Source organism: Nipponia nippon, unplaced genomic scaffold, assembly GCF_047370975.1.
Source record: "Nipponia nippon isolate SJK-2023a ecotype South Korea unplaced genomic scaffold, ASM4737097v1 scaffold_11, whole genome shotgun sequence".
Classification (NCBI taxonomy): Eukaryota; Metazoa; Chordata; class Aves; order Pelecaniformes; family Threskiornithidae; genus Nipponia; species Nipponia nippon.
In genome coordinates, this window is record NW_028262302.1 from 6,205,575 (window position 1) to 6,222,873 (window position 17,299).

The window sequence follows — 17,299 nt, forward strand, 5'->3', positions numbered from 1 at the left end:
GGATAGACAACAATTAGAATGATATATTTTTCTATACTCCAGCTGCAAGTCACTTGAGTGTTTCCAATCCTCTTTGCCAATCTTCCGATATTTTCCCACAGTGTGTTTGCCTGCGTCCTGCCCACAGGCTAGGTGGGCAAGCATGGGCAGGTATGGAGAATTGCTGTGTCCTCATTGTAAGTAACTGCTGTGTGTATGAGGCTCAACACTTGCTTAAACTTACTGTCTTGCCATTTCAGGGATCATCCGTGTATCAAGTGGACTGGTGGCGGCTGCAGGCGGATCCCCGTCTTGGTGTTTCATGCTGAAGCCATTCTGACCAACGACAGCTACCTCCGCCTAATTGGAGGTGGGTGCAACTATGTGCCAGCTTTTGGCCTGAAGGCATGAGGTGGAAGTCTCTTACCTGGATGTTGCCTTTTCTTTGTGGTGGTGAAGAAGACATGGTAGGAAGGAAATTACAACCCTCTCTTGTCTGTGAGCACTGAGATGTTCAGAAATGCTTGATCAGTTGGTGAATGTTTATCATGTCTTTGGATTGTGACAAATGTCTATATTTGTCCCTCCGTTGGGTCCTGATGTGTTTTGAGTTGGAACAGTCTGCTTGCAAATCAAACTTGGAGGCCATGCTAGAACTTACAACCAGAATATAAATGCATTGCTCTGTAGCGAAGAATTGCAGTGAGTTTTGACAGGGTTTCCCTGGGAAATAAAGCAGCCAGCCCCACAGTGGTAGGAACAGTAGTAATCTATAATAACAAATCTCTGTGTCTATAGCCTCACAACTGTAAGGCTGTAAGCAAAATGACTGCTGCTCTGGCAGCACTTGAGTCGGGAGACCAAACCTGTCTAGTGTCAAATAAGGGAGAGCCTCTAAATAAGAGGCAGAGTTGTTACAGACAGTCACTCTGGATTGCAAGAGTTAGTACTTGCGGGTGTGTACACCTGGGAGCTCATTCTGGATGTGCTGAGTTGGAGAAAAGCTAAAATCTACTCAGCTTCTTTTTGTTAAGATGCTGACACTTCTTTCTTCTCTTGCTTCTCCCTTTCTTAGGTAATTGATGCCCTCATTTCTAATATCTTATCCAAGCAGAAATGCTTCTGGCTCATTGGGGTAAGGGGTGGAGAAGGTGATTTGTGTTGGAAACTCCTGATCCTTTTCATGTGAGTTAAAAACATAATTGAATGGTGGCAGAAGCTCATGGTAATTGTAACTTGTATTCTAACTGGAGTGTGGTGTCTCTTCTGCTTTTTCTCAGGAGGTAGAGGCTTTTCCTGGTTTAACAAGTCTACTGTTGAATAGTTCAACTTGTTAAATTTCCTTGAGCTTTGCCTGGTCCCAGATTATGATACTTCTTACTTTTTTCTTTAGACTTATTTTTATTGGTAGAACATATTTCCTAAGGTTTAATCTAGTCTTCATCTTTCTATTCTCAGTTTGAACCATTTTGTAAAGTGCCTTTTCCAAGTGATTCTGTATTCTACTGTTGCAATTTCTGCTTCTACTTTCTTTGAACTGTTTTTTGGATTGCCACATCCTGTTCTATGACAGCTGGCCTCTAGTCTTGCTACTTGCTTTCTGTTTATCTTATACCTCCAGTGCTGCTTACTGCTTTTGTTTTTATGACTTTCTACTGGGATAGTGATTTTTCTCTTTTTCTTTCCTTGTCCTATTTATTTTATTTCCTACTATTTTTTGCTGTTATTTATTGGAAGATCAGTACAGGTGAATGAGATGTGAACAAAAATTCAGTGTTTTATTTTAGGTTTTCAGGATCTAAAAAGTCATTATATAAGCTAGCCATGTCAATGAGGGGCATATGGCATGATTACTTTTAGCTAGGAATAGAGAAGAAAAAGCTGAAATCATGTTTGGAGTGTTATAAAGCAGTCTATATAAAGAGGTGTTTAAAAAAAACCAAACAAACAACTGGGCATTTGTTAGGATGTTCTGTGTTTTATTTTGATACGATAGGGTTCAGTGATGCAGCAATATTATACGTAAGGATTGATGTAAGTCAGTTCAATGCCATCATTGGAGTTAATGCCCCAAGAGACAGACAGGCATTTCTTATCACTCTTTGCTTGTTATGTGCTGCTACAGTGTGGATGCTCCACTGTGGATTAAGTGCATCTGTACTGTGCTGAATCCTGTGGTGCTCCTCTCTCTTCTTTTGTAGCATAGGTAACTTTGCTTTATTCTTCTAGGTGCAGACTCTAATATCGTGTCTCTTGCCCTATTAACAGAGCGCTACCACTTGTCCTATAAGATCGTGCGAACAGACAGCCGTCTGGTTCGAAGCATTCTGACTGCCCATGGATTCCATGAGGTGAGTGCAATGATCTTCAGATCTGATTATGTACTGGTCTGGGAAGTGGTAATGATGATGCTGATTATGTTTTTGGGTTTTTTTTGTGTTTTGTTTTGTGGTTTGTTTGTTTTGTACCTTTTTTCTTTTTTTAACTCTGCAGGGTTAGAACCAGGAAGTTGCTGTGGATCCTCTTGAGGTTTTTTTTACATACTCTGCCAGTCAGACAGGAAATATGTTGTGATTTTGCGCTCTCAAAGGAGTACCCTTTAGCCTTAAGCCTGCAAAATTAGGGAAAAAGGGATGCTGAAGTTGGGTTTTTCTCTTCTTGCTTTTAAAGCATCATCTCACACCCTTGGGAAGATCTGAAGGATTTAGTCTCTCAACCTTTGCAAGCTCACGCAAGCATTGCTGTAGTGTTTCATGTTTCTCTTCTAGCACCTGTCATGCTCTAAAGAATGTCCTAAATGCAGCTAATGACAGTTTGAGAGGTGTGTGTATGGTAGATTTTCTTCTGAATAACACCATGTTAAGGAATTGTCTCACAAGTTTCCTGAAGAAATCTAAAGCGTTTTACAAATTGAGTTTAAAAGAACAAACCCACAAGTTTGTTTAGAAAAATGACATGTTTATTTCCCAGCACCACTGTATGGTAGCTTAGCAGGACAGGAGTCTGGCTAGAGTTACCCTAATATTAGAGATGGGTAGAGGAGATTGTCTTAAACTAGAATTGCTTTGGTCTCATAGACATAAGGTCACAGTCTGTAGGACAAGTGGTGGTGCTTTTCATTAGTTCTATGTTTTTATGTGTGTGGTGTGTTTATGTTGCTTCTTAGGTGCACCCTAATAGCAGCGATTATAATCTCATGTGGACAGGATCACACTTGAAGCCCTACTTGCTGCGTTCCCTTACAGATATTCAGAAAGTCAATCATTTCCCTAGGTAAGGCCTTGATATCGTGTTTTGCTGAACATCTTTGTGATGGCTTGCAAAAATCTGAACGTAGATATCTAAAAAAAAAAAAAAGAGTATATATGATACTGTAAAGTCCCAATGCACTGGGCCTGTGCAACTTGCTGTCTTCATTCTAAACGGTCTTGGGGGTTTTGGGGAGATAGTATGGGAGTTGAAGTGCTTGTCTGTAGCCCAAATACTGGATTAAAAAAATTTTTTTTTTCTTTATTTAGTGGTATAAGTAAAGTATTTGGGGCTTTGGGTTCTTAGTTACAGAGGGAGTCATATGTCACCTGCTAAAGTTTACAAACATCATTGTAAGTTTGCTGTGCTTCAGTCTGTCTTGGGAATTGCAAGAGGTGCTACAAATGAGGATGGCTATTAATACGGCCATAGGACAGAGACAGTAAATCTGAAGAGTAGTTGCAGATTAGGGTTTAGACATTTGACAGGGCTACAGATGCTTTAGTAACTAGGATGAAGAGTTGCTGTAATGTGGGGAAAAAATAGTCTCTTATTTTGGGACTTCAGGTCATATGAACTGACACGAAAGGACAGACTATACAAGAACGTCAGTCGTATGCAGCTGGCCCATGGATTCAAGACATTCCATATCTTACCTCAGACCTTTATCCTCCCGACAGAGTACCAGGATTTCTGCAGTAAGTGAATAGCTGATGATGTCCAGACCTAAAGCAAAATAACTGGATAGGGGGAAGGGAATTACTTTTAATGTCCCAGCCATTGATCATGCCAGTCCTTAAGGCAACAAAGTTAGAGGAAGCTGGAAAGACAGTGGAAAAGGCCCACATGATTTCTTTACATAATTTCTACTCTGCTGTTTACTCCATGCCTGTGTAAGTCCTCAGGAAGCTGATGTGGGCTTAAGTCTCCAGAATTCAGCTTTTTTTTGTGCATAGTGTTAATGATGATCAAATTCAGTACTCCCAGATATTAGTCAGGGATATTGTGAAGAAAGAAGTGCCAAAATGAGGCATAGAGCAGAGAAATTAATCTATCAGAGTAGAAGGAGAGGCTTCACGGAGGGGCCGTAATAATTGCAGTGAGTCCCAAGGGGTAAAATAGGACATCAAAAAAGTAGACTTTGATGTGCTCATGGAGTTCTCTAAAGCTTTTACTGTAGGCAACATTCTTGATTCTTGCTCCTCTGTAAATAAGAAAAATGGAAGATGTTTCAGACTTGTGCTGTTTTCTTTTAACCAGATACCTATTCTAAGGACAGAGGCCCATGGATAGTGAAGCCCGTGGCCTCTTCCAGGGGTCGAGGTGTCTACCTGATAAACAATGTAAGTGTTCAGCAAAAGGACTGCTCTTCAGTAACACTGTCTGCAAAACTATGCCAGCTTCCAGGCAAGGGGCATGGAAACATCTAACCAGACATTGTCCCTGCTCTGGATTTCAACCATACATTGTTGAGCAGTTCAACGGTCCTGAGCAGCCGGCAAAGCCTGCCTGGGCCTATGCCACGTAACCAAATGCAATCTATTTCTTTGTATGCTGTGCTTATCTTGTAACCTACTTTCAAGTCTTAGTTTATTAGGAGCAAGTTCATGCTCCCTGAGACAGTTTGGGAAGGTGTGCTGCTTCATGCTCTCTTTGTGGCTGACAGTAGACTGGCCTTGGGAAGATTCCCAGAATTCTCCTTAGTTGTTTCCCTGTGCGACCTAAACAGTCCTTACACAGTCCCCTTGTCTCCCTTTTCCCTCCGGAAAAGACCAATTGAAATGAAACCTTATGTGTATCAGTCTTTGAGCTGCGTTATCTAAATGCCAATGTGGTCTTACTGAGGTATAATGGGGATGGTTCTTTGATTTCAATGTGCTGGTTATAGTGTCTTTTGCCCTTTTTGGGCTTTGTAGGGAGGTAGGTTGTCATAGGTAACAAATACATCTGGGCAGGAGCCAAATACATGAGGGGATTCCAATAAATATTCTCAGCAGCAAAACTGACTGGTGAGTCATTTTGTTTTCACTCACTCAAACCCCTTTAGCCTCCCCTGCACTGAAGGGGTCACGCTGCCTCATCTGTTCTCTACTTGGATAATTTCCCATAAAATAAGGGAGCAATTCGCCAAGTGTATGAGGTCAGTATTTCCAGAGCTGCACTCAGCTTTTTCTTTGCTTGAAAGAGAGGAGCGAGCTCAGGCTTATATGGCAGTTGGCCATGAACTGGGGAAAAGACCCTTCTGGGACCAATCTCCCTTTGTGTATATATGTTCCAGAGACACTTCAGCTAGTTTGGCCCAAAGACTTCAGTTTCCTTCAGTGTGATGCCATTTAAGGGAGTGTCTTCTAGAATCTCATCACAAAAGTGTTTAAAAGCAACAACAAAAAACCCCAACAAAACAAGAAACCTTTGAATTTCTCTGATCCATAATAAAACAGGCTCTCACTTCTGTGTGATGCGCTGAGGAAAGCTGAGCTTGTTCCCTCACGTTGTATATATGCACTCTATATGCTAGGCTTCCTGCTCATGATGTGGCTGAATACAAGCAAAATTGAATAAAGGCAGGATGACAGGGTTCTCTTGGCTTTTTTGCAAACTGAAGGCAAGAAAATGTTTTGCAAGAAGCTGTTTGTCTGAGTAGTTAAAACTGGTTACAAGAGAGAGGCTTGCATACAGCAAAAAGTAAAAGCTTTTTCAACAGATCCCATGATTTGCGATGTATATTTGTCATAGATAGAGCTTTCTGTTCTGAGCTACAAGGGTAGCATCTTCCCGGTACAGTAGCCCCTGCTGTGAACTGAACCTCAGTGGAAGGTATTTACTCATGCAGGCAAAAAGGTTGGATACCAGCCCAGGATCTAGCTACAAAGATCACAAGTTGAGGAGTCATTTTCTTCACTTGTGACTTACTCACCAACTACAGTTACGTACTTCTTCCAGTGTCTTCTAAACCCCTCCTCCATGTGTTTGGTTAAACACTTGAGAAGCAAACAGGGTGACAGTCACTTCTTAGATGTGTTTTCTTCCTGCCTATTTTACATCATTGCCATGTGGCTGTTAAATCTGTAAGGAGCACTTAACTGGAAGAGTCAATAGGCAGTTTTTTTTTTTTTATAATGTAGTTATTCCCAGGCTTCTGGTTAGGATCTAATTACCTTAAGTATGTTGTGACTGACAGTGGTGTTTTTTCATTTTGTTTTTGTTTCTTCCTTCCACAAACATAGTTGTTGGTACAGAGTGGCTTTAGGAGGGAAAGGCTGGAAAAAATGGTGGGTTTGATGTAGTCATCTTCTTATTCCTTAAGCCTCCTGTTTTTCACTCTTGGCTTCTCTGTTCTTCTGTAGCCAAACCAGATTGTCCTGGAAGACAACATCCTGGTTTCTCGTTACATCAGCAACCCCCTGCTCATAGATGGTGAGTGTGCTTAGGAATTGCTTTTCTCTCTTCCCCCAACTCCACACCTGAGGATCTCTGCAACCTTGGCAGGAATCTAGTTGAATAATTGAGTGGTCTATCTTCCTCTAGTACTGGAAAAATTTAACTAGAGAATTCCTTAAAATCTGGAAGCTTTTCAACTGGGAAAGCTTCAGGCACCTATGTTAGCAGCAGATAATGGTTAATTGCTCTCCGGGTCTGTTGAAATTCCTCAACTGGATATGATTTCTGAAAGATATTTGCAGTCACTGACTCTTGACAACTGTATTTCAGATTTCAAATTCGATGTGCGCCTCTATGTTCTGGTTACGTCCTATGATCCACTTGTCATCTATCTCTACGAGGAAGGATTGACCAGGTACGGAAGGTTTCTTCTTTCTTGGTGTACCTGCACTTGGTGATCCAGAGACATCTTGGCTTGCCTCTCTATTCCTGACACAATAGCCAATGAGGGAAGTGCCAGTTAGGGAGCTCTGCAGAGTTTAAATGTATGATACTTCATCATGCTGTGTCCCATCAGTTTTCTTTATATAGATTATTATATATCTTTATTATTAGATCTTTATATAGATTATTATATCTTTAGTGAGGGACTTTGTTACGTATGTAATAAATAAAGCAAGTTTTCAACTCTCAACAGTTGAATGGCCACACACACTATTATTGGCATGTTCATTCTCAAGGTTGGGTTCTTCTTGAAACCTCTTTGGACTCTTGGTGCATTTGTGCCCCTTTTCCATCCTCCAAGATGAAGGGAATCTAAACTTTGTCAATTTCTCTTTAATCCTAAAGACAAAAGCAGTTGGAGACCTGTTGTTTGCTGTATTGGCCTTTGTTTTAACACTTTCAATGGCTCTTTTAAATTTTAGGCCAGTATTTGTATTTTCTACAGTATTGAGTAAGTGGGTTTAGACTAGTTCACTGTTCTTACCCTGCAAGATGTCAATTTTCTTTTGCATGTAATTCATGAAAGATACTTAAGATTCCCAGGAGGAACACTTAGCTACCAAAAATACCTGTTTCTTTTTATCACAGAAGTTTAGCTAAATACCTATTTATAGTAACTAATAAATTTGAAATAATCACTCCTCTGAATTTCCAACAGACCAGAAACTTAACAGTAGTGGTGTTTGAGAAGACAGCTTCATAGGACTGTCTTCTGCAACAGTTTTAAGCAATGCTGAATCTGTCTTATAAGCACATCTGACATACCCAGAAAGAATATCTCTAGGGTCCAGGCCTGCATGGCTCTGACTTAGGCAGATACTGAATCCAACTTACCTTTATCCCAACCAGATAATGAATCCAAAAGTATATATTAATAATGATCCCACGGGAATTATCCTCCTTTAAATTGATGAACAGATCCCCTTCAGGTGTGTTGTGATGTGCCTCTGCCTGCAAAGATCATGTGAACAGATTGTTTCCCTAAAGGGGGGCAGGAAGGGGTAGCTCATGTTGGTCAGTGGAAAACTTGGCAACTATATTCACTTTAGAAAAGGAACCTTAAACATGCCTGGCATGCAGGACTTTTCTCTTGGGAATCAGCAATTAAATTGTTAGTTGCTAATATTGAATGTTACTGGAAAGTGAAGAGATTGTGAATATATGAGTAGATTGTTAGGATATTCTGAAAATGGGCAGTGCATAGCAGGCCTCCAAAGTAGGATTTGCACCATTATTAATGTCTTAAAGGTAGTTCTGCTGATCTTGTAAAAAAGGGGTTTACTTCTGGAAAAATCTGTCTGCGTAAGAGACAAGCGTTCTACTCTGTTTGGGGGCAAGTGTGCCAATTCCATGATAGATAGCGTTTTTGTCTCTGACAGTAGAGTAACATGTTTTGCTTGAGAGGGGAAGTGTATGTGGGGATGTGTATGCTTTTTTTTTCCTTTTAACAATTCTAGTCGTAGTAGAGGTCTAGGGAAGGAAATGAGGAAGGAAACAACTATATTCTTTTGACTGAAATACACGGGTCAGACAGTTCTAGTGAATCCCTTAAGACAGAATCATCAAATTATTTAGGTGGGAAGGGAAGTCTGGAGGTTTTTAGTCCAACCTCCTTCTCAAGACAAGACTTTCTTCAAAGTTTGGGTAGGTGCTCTATGGCCTTATACCATAAAGTTTTGAATATCTTCCGAGAATGGAGATTCCATAGTCTTTCCTGACAACCTGTTCCAACTTTTGACCATTCTCACTGTGAATGTATCTGTGGTTTTTATATCTAATCAGAATTTCCCTTGTTGCAGTTTAACTGTTACCTCTTCTCCTTGCTGTCTGCCAGGACTGCTTGTCTGTTCTGCAGAGCTGTTTTCTATCCACCCGGCCTGTACTGTTGAACAGGGTTATTCCTCCCAGGTGCAAGACTTTTGTATTTGGTTTTGCTAAAGTTCATGAGGGTTCTGTTAGGCCATTCCTCTAGCTTTACAGGGGCCATTTGAGTGCTCAGGTCTTGAGCCATGCCATCCACTGCTCTCCCTTTGTCCCCAGAACCATTCATGTCATCCTAGAAGGCAATCAGGAGGCATCAGATGTGATTTGCTCTTGGAAAATTTGTGCTTGCTGTTCCCAATAATCATTTTATCCTTCAAGTGTGTGGAAATACCTTCCTGGAAGATAATAGTCCAGGAGTTCCTGCTGGTAGTGAGACTGTAGATCACTTGGGCTATCCTTGGGCTATCCTAGGTAAAAAGTCTCTTGAAACAATGATTTCTTTGAGTATGTGAGCCAGTGTCCCTACTTGATAACCTGGATGCTGGCTGGCTAAATTTCTTTGTTCTTTTGACATTCAGAATATTCACCTCTAGAGCTTGAAACAGTGTTGTAGTCAACCCTGAGCAAATAACTTAAGTTTTCTTTCTTGGTATTCATCCAGAAACATCAGTCTCAACAATTCTGGACTCTCCATCTTGCTAAGATCCCATGTGGCAGTAATACTTGCAAATCACTTTTTAGTGTTCTAAAATCCTTAACAGTCTTATACATGTTTAGATTCTGTTTGTTTAAACTATAATCAAATCTAGAGCACATGATGTCCACATACATGACAAGTGGAACATATATGTACAGGACACCACAGTATTACTAATGGTAGTTATCCTTTCCTGCAAATTGCATCCCATCTTACAGCTCTCTGAGAGGTAGCTAGTCTATGGAGACTAACTGTGGCACTAGGTATCTTAATGCTGCTCTGTGGTACGGTCAGTTGTACCAGTATAACTGTGGGGCTGGTGCAGAAGGAATAATGAGGTGTTATGTCTGGTCCGAGGACAGTCCTGACTCTGGAAGGTAGCTCTAGTTCTGTTACTGAAGTTCAACTGCCCACTGAGCAATTTCGACTGTTGTGTCAGCTATGGCTAAAGGCTTGTAGCAAGACTTGTAGTTGAATGCTTTCACATGATAGGTATAAATTTATTGCAACCAATATCTTTAATTACTCTTAAACTTTTTCCTTCTTCTGTGGCTGTAGAGTTGGTATGTTTGTGCAGCAAGTGCTGGCAAGCTCTCTTTGGAGGACAACACTCAAATGTGAGCAGAGGTTGACAGAAAACTTTAGGTGGGCTGTTCTGTATAGCCTCCAGATGGCACTAGTGGTCTTTAGCTTTAGCGATGTGGCTGTTTCCCATACCCAGCGTTTGTTCGTAGGAGGTAAAGAACCTGGAGCTACTGGATTCTGGCTTCCTGTTTAGCTTTTTTGCCTTTCGTTTAACAGTGTGAGTTAAGTGCTGGGAGAGACCCTTTTAGTACCTCACACAGTGTAATGCTTTGGTTTAAAGCTGGGACAAAGCTTTAGCTGTGTGGGGAGAGGGGGGATGCTTTAACCTTTTGGAGTGGAAGCTGGTTTTTTTTATTCTTAAGGAAAAAAAGCCCACACTGCTTAAGAATGGAAGCAGTTTGTAGCAGAGAACTGGTAGGTAAGACCAGGGCCTGGAATCAAAGGTGATATTGAAGCAATCTAAGGGAAAACCCACCAGCAGAACAAAGGAATCTGTTTTCGTGACCTCCACTAGTGCTTGTGGTGCACTGTGGTGACTTCCATGTTTTGAGTTTGCTTTCTGAAGGTAGGTAGTCTCTGAAGTGTAGTCAGGGTGACCTCTTCTGGAAAATTTTCTTTTTCCCTTTTTCTTAGTCTGTTTGAAAGCTAATGTTCCCATCCAGTGTTATGCGTTGCATATTCCAAGTAGAAGAGGAACCTGACTGTTGCAGTAAAGTTGGTGACCTCTACCAGAAAAGGCGTGCTATCAGGAAACCATAACATGTAATAATCTTTAAAAGGAACAGACTTGGTATAATACAGATTTGTGATGTTTGACTAGACACTTCCTTAGGCCTTGTTTCTCTTTGCAAAGATAGACTTGTCATGACATGATCTAGAGTGAAATGTGAGGCTTCACTGCTGAGGAGAAGAAAGGGATTATGGATCCAGCATGTGTAACTTATGTTTCACTTTCAGTGTGGAAGAGTGAAGAAAGTTTCCTTTGAAGGAGATGTGAAGGGTATGTACCCAGAGGTGTGTAACAAAGCCTTCAGGTATTGTTGCTTGATTTGTGCTGGAAGTACTGAATAACTGTTTGGTTTGCCCTGGCCAAAGTTATCTTTTTTTTTTTTTTTAAATGCAGTTTTTCAGGAAGATATTCACCTCAAAGGGGTTTTTTTGTTTATTCCCTAAAAGAATATTGGGTAGAACTTAGGAAGGGCTGATGTTGAGTAGGTTCCTTTTTCTAGCTATTTCCACCCCACTTCCTGTGGAATAAGCTGTATTTAGTAGGGACAGAGCCTTAGGTCAGCAGAGTCAGGTATCAGACTCTTGGAGAGTTACTAAGAATGGTATCAGTGAATGTGCTCTATTATTTTCAGCTTTTGTTACAATAGTACTTTTCCGTTCTTGCCTCCCTCAAACTCTGTCAAACCTCCTCTTGCATATTTTGGGCCTGGTTCACCTCTAGAAGGAACGCTGCTAATAAATTCACATGAGGATATTCGGTGATCTGTTTGGAGGGAGTGGGATGGGATTTTTTTCTCTTTCCTGAGGCTTGAAACAAGACTGAAGCTGTGCTTAAGGTGTAAAGCAGCACTTGGTGACTTAAGATACTTGTCTGTTGGATTGAAAAATGTGGTATAGAACACTTTTCTAGTACATATTTAAAAAAAAAAAGTAGACAAAGTGTGCTGCCATACATCTGTTAAATTGGCAGATATTTAGCAACTTCATGCTGGAAAGGACAATTATCATCTAGATTGGCCATCTGTGATTCACAGCCTGGAGAACTGTAGCTGGGACTTCTGCATCGAAGGTATAGGCTTGGAGAATGAGATGGTCTTGGTGAGCTTGGTCCAGGTTTGCCTGAGGGTGTAACTCAGTCATCTGATCATATGCTAAAAATCTAGGTAGTTTTATTTATCTGAGACTTCCAACATAGGTGATGGAATATATTTATTCACATACCTCTTATATCCTAGTATGAATAAGAGGTGCATTGTTAATAAACTACAGTCTTAATTACAAACTTTGACATGCTTTTGAAGGTGACTCACCAAGCCCAGCTAAGTGGAGGTCCCAAGGCTGCTCTTACAGCCAGCTGTTGAATTAATGGATTGTGCTGTTTTTTGGAGGGGCATCCATGCAAGGAGAGAATAACAAGCCTGACTTGTGTCTGAAGTACAGCTGAAGAGGACATGGGGCCAGGAGAGGCTTGTGCTGTTTGTGAGCCTTCCCCATTTTACCAGCTAGGGACACTTCTCTCTCTCCCGTCTGACTTTCCCACCTTCTGTGTACCTCCTTGTGGGACAGAAAGGAGCCTGGTGGACCTGTTTTGCTTGGTGCCTGCAGACATAATGGGGACTTGACATATGGTGTGGGGAATTCATAGTGAAATGGCTCTTTGTTTTGGGGTGACTTCTCTATAGCCTACTTTTTTGCCTAAACTACCAGGTTTAGACAGCCTTATTTCTGAGCCTGAATGGCTGGAAGGGTCCTAGCCCAGCAGGAACTTCTTAGTCAGATTTATACTGAATTTGAAAAATAGATTTAAAAAAAAAAAAAAGCAAAACTGAGCTGAAAACCAAATGTTCTTGCAAAGGGCCCAGGGAGCAGCAGCTGGGGGAGACTTCCCTGAGGGACATGAGAGTTCCTGTAATGGCAGGGGAGACAGCCGGGCTTCACAGCGGCTGCCATCCTGCTGCCTGAGCTGACCCCCCCTCAGCCTCACAGCGCCTCCTCCTTCAGTAGCCTGGCTTCCTAATTAGCACTGGCTCCACTGGGATATTTACCTTTTCTGTGCTGGATTCCCGTGGTTTCCAAAGAATTCAGGTGCTCGCTTGGCGCCAAGGAATTCACATTACCTCACAGGCTGTGCTTAGGCCAGAGCTGGCCGGGCGGCCTGCAGCAGCCCGGTCCCCCTTGCAGTAACCCCTGCCTGGCAGGCCTCCGGTTCTTAAGGAGCGTAACTCACTTCTGCATGGACACCTGGGATCAGACTACAACCACTTTGGTAGGCTTTACCTCACACAGAAGCTGTGGGGCAGTGTTCTTCACTAGATGTCCCCACTGGACTTTGGACCAGTGGATAGTGCATCAAGCCAGGAGACTTTCTGCTGCTTCCTTGCTTTTTAATTAAGATAAGCAGGGTTTGAACCACTGAGGGAAAAGATCTATTTGTCTGTCTATCTGTATATGTCTTTTAATAGAAATTTACTGTCTACACAGACACTTGTTACCTGATTTTAGACTATGTGTGTTTTACCTTGAATTTTCTTCTGTAAAATGGGGTAGTTGGGCCTCAGGCTGCTACTGTTTGAGAGTTGCAAGGAAGCCTACTATATATGTTTTTATATAAATGTAAAATAATTTTTTTAAATATTTTTTTGCTATATATATTTAAGTCATGGCCTAGTGATGCCCTTTGTTAAATCTGGTTCCCATGGCAGGTAGCTAAACACTTGTCTGTGGCATAGGATGTGGCCCTCAGTTAGGGTCCTTGGACAAGGGTTTCATTTTGAACAACCTATTCTTGTTGAGCTTCATCAAAACTGCTCTTTTTGTTGAAAGAGTTGTTTAAAAAAAGGAGTGGAAAACTGGCTCCTTGAGCAATATTTGTATATCTAGCAGCAATGTAGTTATAATATTGACATAGCATATCACCATTCTCCAGTAAAAAGAAGTGTATCTTGCTAGCTTCAGCAACCTGTCTTCTTGATGGCGTATTTTAGCAAAATCTGAAGGAAAGGTAGCTAAATGCTAATTAAGAAATTCATTTTTGATCTCTTCTATAGACCCCTCCTCATCTTCCATGTTCCTCAAATTACTTCCTCCCTGCCCCAGTCCTTTGAGTCTCTCTTTGGGTAGCGGAGGGTGGTCTACCCAGGCATAGTGGGTCTCTGGCTATAACTACATGACCCTACCATTGCGCTTAACAGACAGGGTCAGTGTACTAAAGAATTGGAGAGGGTAGGCAACTCTTGGTGGCAGTCTGCGCAATGAGAAACTAGAGAATGTGAGAAACGGAAGTAGTTCACCAAATCACAGAGTGGCTGAGGTTGGAAGGGACCTCTGGAGGTCATCTGGTCCAACCCCCCTGCTCAGGCAGGGCCACCTAGAGCCAGTTGCCCAGGACCATGTCCAGATGGCTTTTGAATATCTCTAAGGCGGGAGACTTTACAACTTCTCTGGACAACCTGTACCAGTGCTCGGTCACCCTCATGGTGTTTCCTTATGCTCTATGGGTTCAAAATACTGTTAATGGTTGTGCATAAGTTGAAAACTTGCAAATTTGTTATGAAAAGATAAAAAAGGAAAATAAGGCTTTTTTTCCTGTTCCTGCGGACATCTGGTAAAACTGCTCCTGGATCTTGTTCTTTAACATAGAGCTATTTGAATAATTTTATCCAGCTTTGGTTAGAGAAAGTCTGCCATCATAGATATGTCAAAGACTCCTTTGTACGTTTAGTAATTCCCTTACAGGCTTTGGTTCCTATTGATACTCAGCTGCTAACTGACATATGAGGTGGATGCTGTGGAAAATATTCATGTTGGAGATAGTGGGATTGTGATGGTCTCTAGACTTCTTTCTGCTTTTGGTCCTGTACTGCAAGGTAACTGGGTCCCAGGTGGCATTTTGGAGTCCAGACCTTGATAGTGTTAAAAATGGGAATAACTGTAGTTTTCATCTACTAGTTCTTGTCCATTGAACAGTTCCCTTAGGGCGTCTTGTTTCTTTTCATTCTGATTTTAAAAGCAGTTCATGGGAACTATAAGGAGAATTGAATGGTGCAAACAGCTTTCTATGTGGCCTTAGTTCCCTAAACAAGGTGGCAGCTATAGACTAACAGGGAAGCCGAACTCTAATGCACGGCGAGGGGAGGGAAGAGGGACTGAGACAGTGACTCCAAGCATAAGATGCGAAGAGCGTGCTTATAGAAACACTACACTGGTTGTTTCCAGGACATTTAGGCAGGAACCCTGTGTGTAGTCATGGAAAAGACTATCATAATGTGTGCTTTTTCTGTAGCACTTGTTTGAGAGAAAAAGGATTATTCTTTCCTTCTTCCCACTCCAGGGTCTTTTCTCTTCTCTTTTTCCTTTCCCAGGCTCTGGCTAGATGTCTCAAATAAGCATGCCAGAGCTGCCAAGTTTCATGCAAAGCCATGTAACATCTTATGTAAATATTTAATGATCCAGTTTACGTATTTCCAAAATGACTTGCATATGACAAACTTTACCTTGTGGTCAATTCATTTCCTGAAGTGATGCTGGGGATAAGGCAAAAAGTGGTGTACAACCCCTCGGGTAGTGACAGTAAAAGGGTAGGTTGTTTGGGTTAAGGCAATGTAGGGGTGTGGGTTAGGGGCCAATCAAAGTTTGGTGTGGTGTGGTGGGTTTGGGGATTTCTAAAGATAAATGTGGGCTCTGAGACGTGTTTTGTAGATTGCTAGGTCAACAGGGAAAAGTGCTGCATGTCACTTGTGGAGTAGATGGCCTATTGAAGGTGGAGCTTAAGGTTGCTTATTAGGCTTATAGTGAATTCTTACAAGATGGGGAGGGAGGGCAGTAATCTGTCAGTATCTGAATGCCAAAGGTGATTTTTAACAGGGTTAGTCTGAAGCATGACAGGGAGGCAGAGAGCTGGGTTGCCTCTAGGTGATGTAGTGTTAGTCTGGAGGTTGAGAGTACTTCTGGAGTTTGAAGAAATTAGTAAGGATTTCTCCCTTGATTTTCTGTTCCTGCTGCCCAGGCCATCTGCTGCCACTACTGCCACCCTACTGCTTGCTTTTGCTTGCTCTTTCTCCCTCTCTGATCCAAGAGAAAGTGCAGCCAGAGGGAAGGCAAACGTGCTGTTGTTGAAGGTGAGCTCTGTAGCAGTTTGTAGTTGCTAGTGAAGGTAACTGGTTATTGCCTTCATCCGAGCTGGCATGTGCCTGTGTGACTTGGCTGTGACCAGCTGAGACATGGGCAGGTGTGTCAGAACGATTGAATGTATGAGTATCACTTTTCTATTCTACGTTTCAAATTCAGAAATGAAAAGCATCTCCTCTGTCCCGCTGAGGAAAGAGAAGCTGCAGTGAAAGGGAGGGAGGCTGCCAGGGCTGTTCACAATATGATTGCTGCTACTTCTGCCTGGGAGGCTGTATTGCTGGCAGCAGTTCGTGTGGAAACTGAACAGTGCGCAGGCAACCTCAGTTTAACCTCTCTTGTTTCCAGCTGTAGTTTTGGTGTAGAAGCTCTGCCACAATATTTCTGTTTAGAACCTTTTGGAATCTAATCTCATGTATATCATGTTAGTAGGTGTTCTTATTTTTCTTAACTTACCCCTGTCCTCAGATTTTAAAAGGACAAGATTCACTAGAAGGGGAGGATCTTTGAGAAAATGGGAGTGCAGTAAGGCCAGGGAAACAAGTTAATGAAAGTGAATATCTTTGATATCACTCATTGTTCAATTTAGACAGTGAATACAAGCAGTACATAACATCATGGCAGGGGAAGGTGCTTCCTATGTCCTTGCTGCTGTGAGCTATGTATCTGTGTAATATGCATCACAGAGGTGACCCAGGTTAATGCTGTGATAGGGGACCATTCCTCCTGCATCCTCTGCCTGTCTCCCTCCACCCCCAAGTCCACTGGCAGGTGGAAGAGAGTTCAGTCAACACAGGAGAAATCCAGCTTTGAAAACTTGTGGTTAGAACCTGTGTTGTGGAGAAAGCAAATCTGAATTCAAGCCAGAACAGAGTTCATATCCTTCTCATGGTGGATACAGAACAGACATCCATTCCTTTCTTGGTTACCTCTATAATGTTTCACATTGTTAACAAGATGAACTGCTGGTTTAGATGAGGTGGAGTCAGGAGAATGCACTGAAGTGGCAGGAAACCTTCCTGTCTGACGAATAGTGGAAAATTTCCCCTGTTCCTAGATTTTAATTTTTTTTTTTTCACTTGACAAGTCCTACAGGAAAATTCTTTGTAAGAATTCAAAGCAATGTGGATCCAGTTGTTGGACCATTCAGACCACACAAACTTAACTACCAGCAATACACAGCAGTGTTAAGTGTGTTGGGTCTCTGCATTGCAAAGCCTGTGGAGTAGTCCAGAACTTGGACAGGATTGGATCACAGTGGGGGGAAAATAAGAGTTGCTTGAAGCA

The 17,299-nt window shown here is 41.9% G+C and overlaps 1 protein-coding gene across 7 annotated transcripts in view; it reads left to right on the forward strand.

Annotated features, from left to right (window-relative positions):
- TTLL5 (tubulin tyrosine ligase like 5) overlaps nt 1-17,299 on the forward strand; it is a 151,590-nt gene that overhangs the window by 4,990 nt on the left and 129,301 nt on the right. For 6 of the 7 annotated variants that reach the window (XR_015702251.1, XR_015702252.1, XR_015702253.1 and 3 more), the window contains exons 3-9: nt 240-349; nt 2,248-2,330; nt 3,146-3,252; nt 3,796-3,926; nt 4,489-4,571; nt 6,576-6,645; nt 6,940-7,024. Coding sequence is in view for 4 of the 7 variants with exons in the window: in XM_087747363.1 (XP_087603489.1) it covers nt 240-349; nt 2,248-2,330; nt 3,146-3,252; nt 3,796-3,926; nt 4,489-4,571; nt 6,576-6,645; nt 6,940-7,024 (669 nt within the window). In the remaining 3 variants the exon portion in view is untranslated. Of the gene's footprint in view, nt 1-239; nt 350-2,247; nt 2,331-2,472; nt 2,509-3,145; nt 3,253-3,795; nt 3,927-4,488; nt 4,572-6,575; nt 6,646-6,939; nt 7,025-17,299 lie in introns of those variants that run through there. The other variant, XM_087747366.1, reaches the window with a different exon arrangement.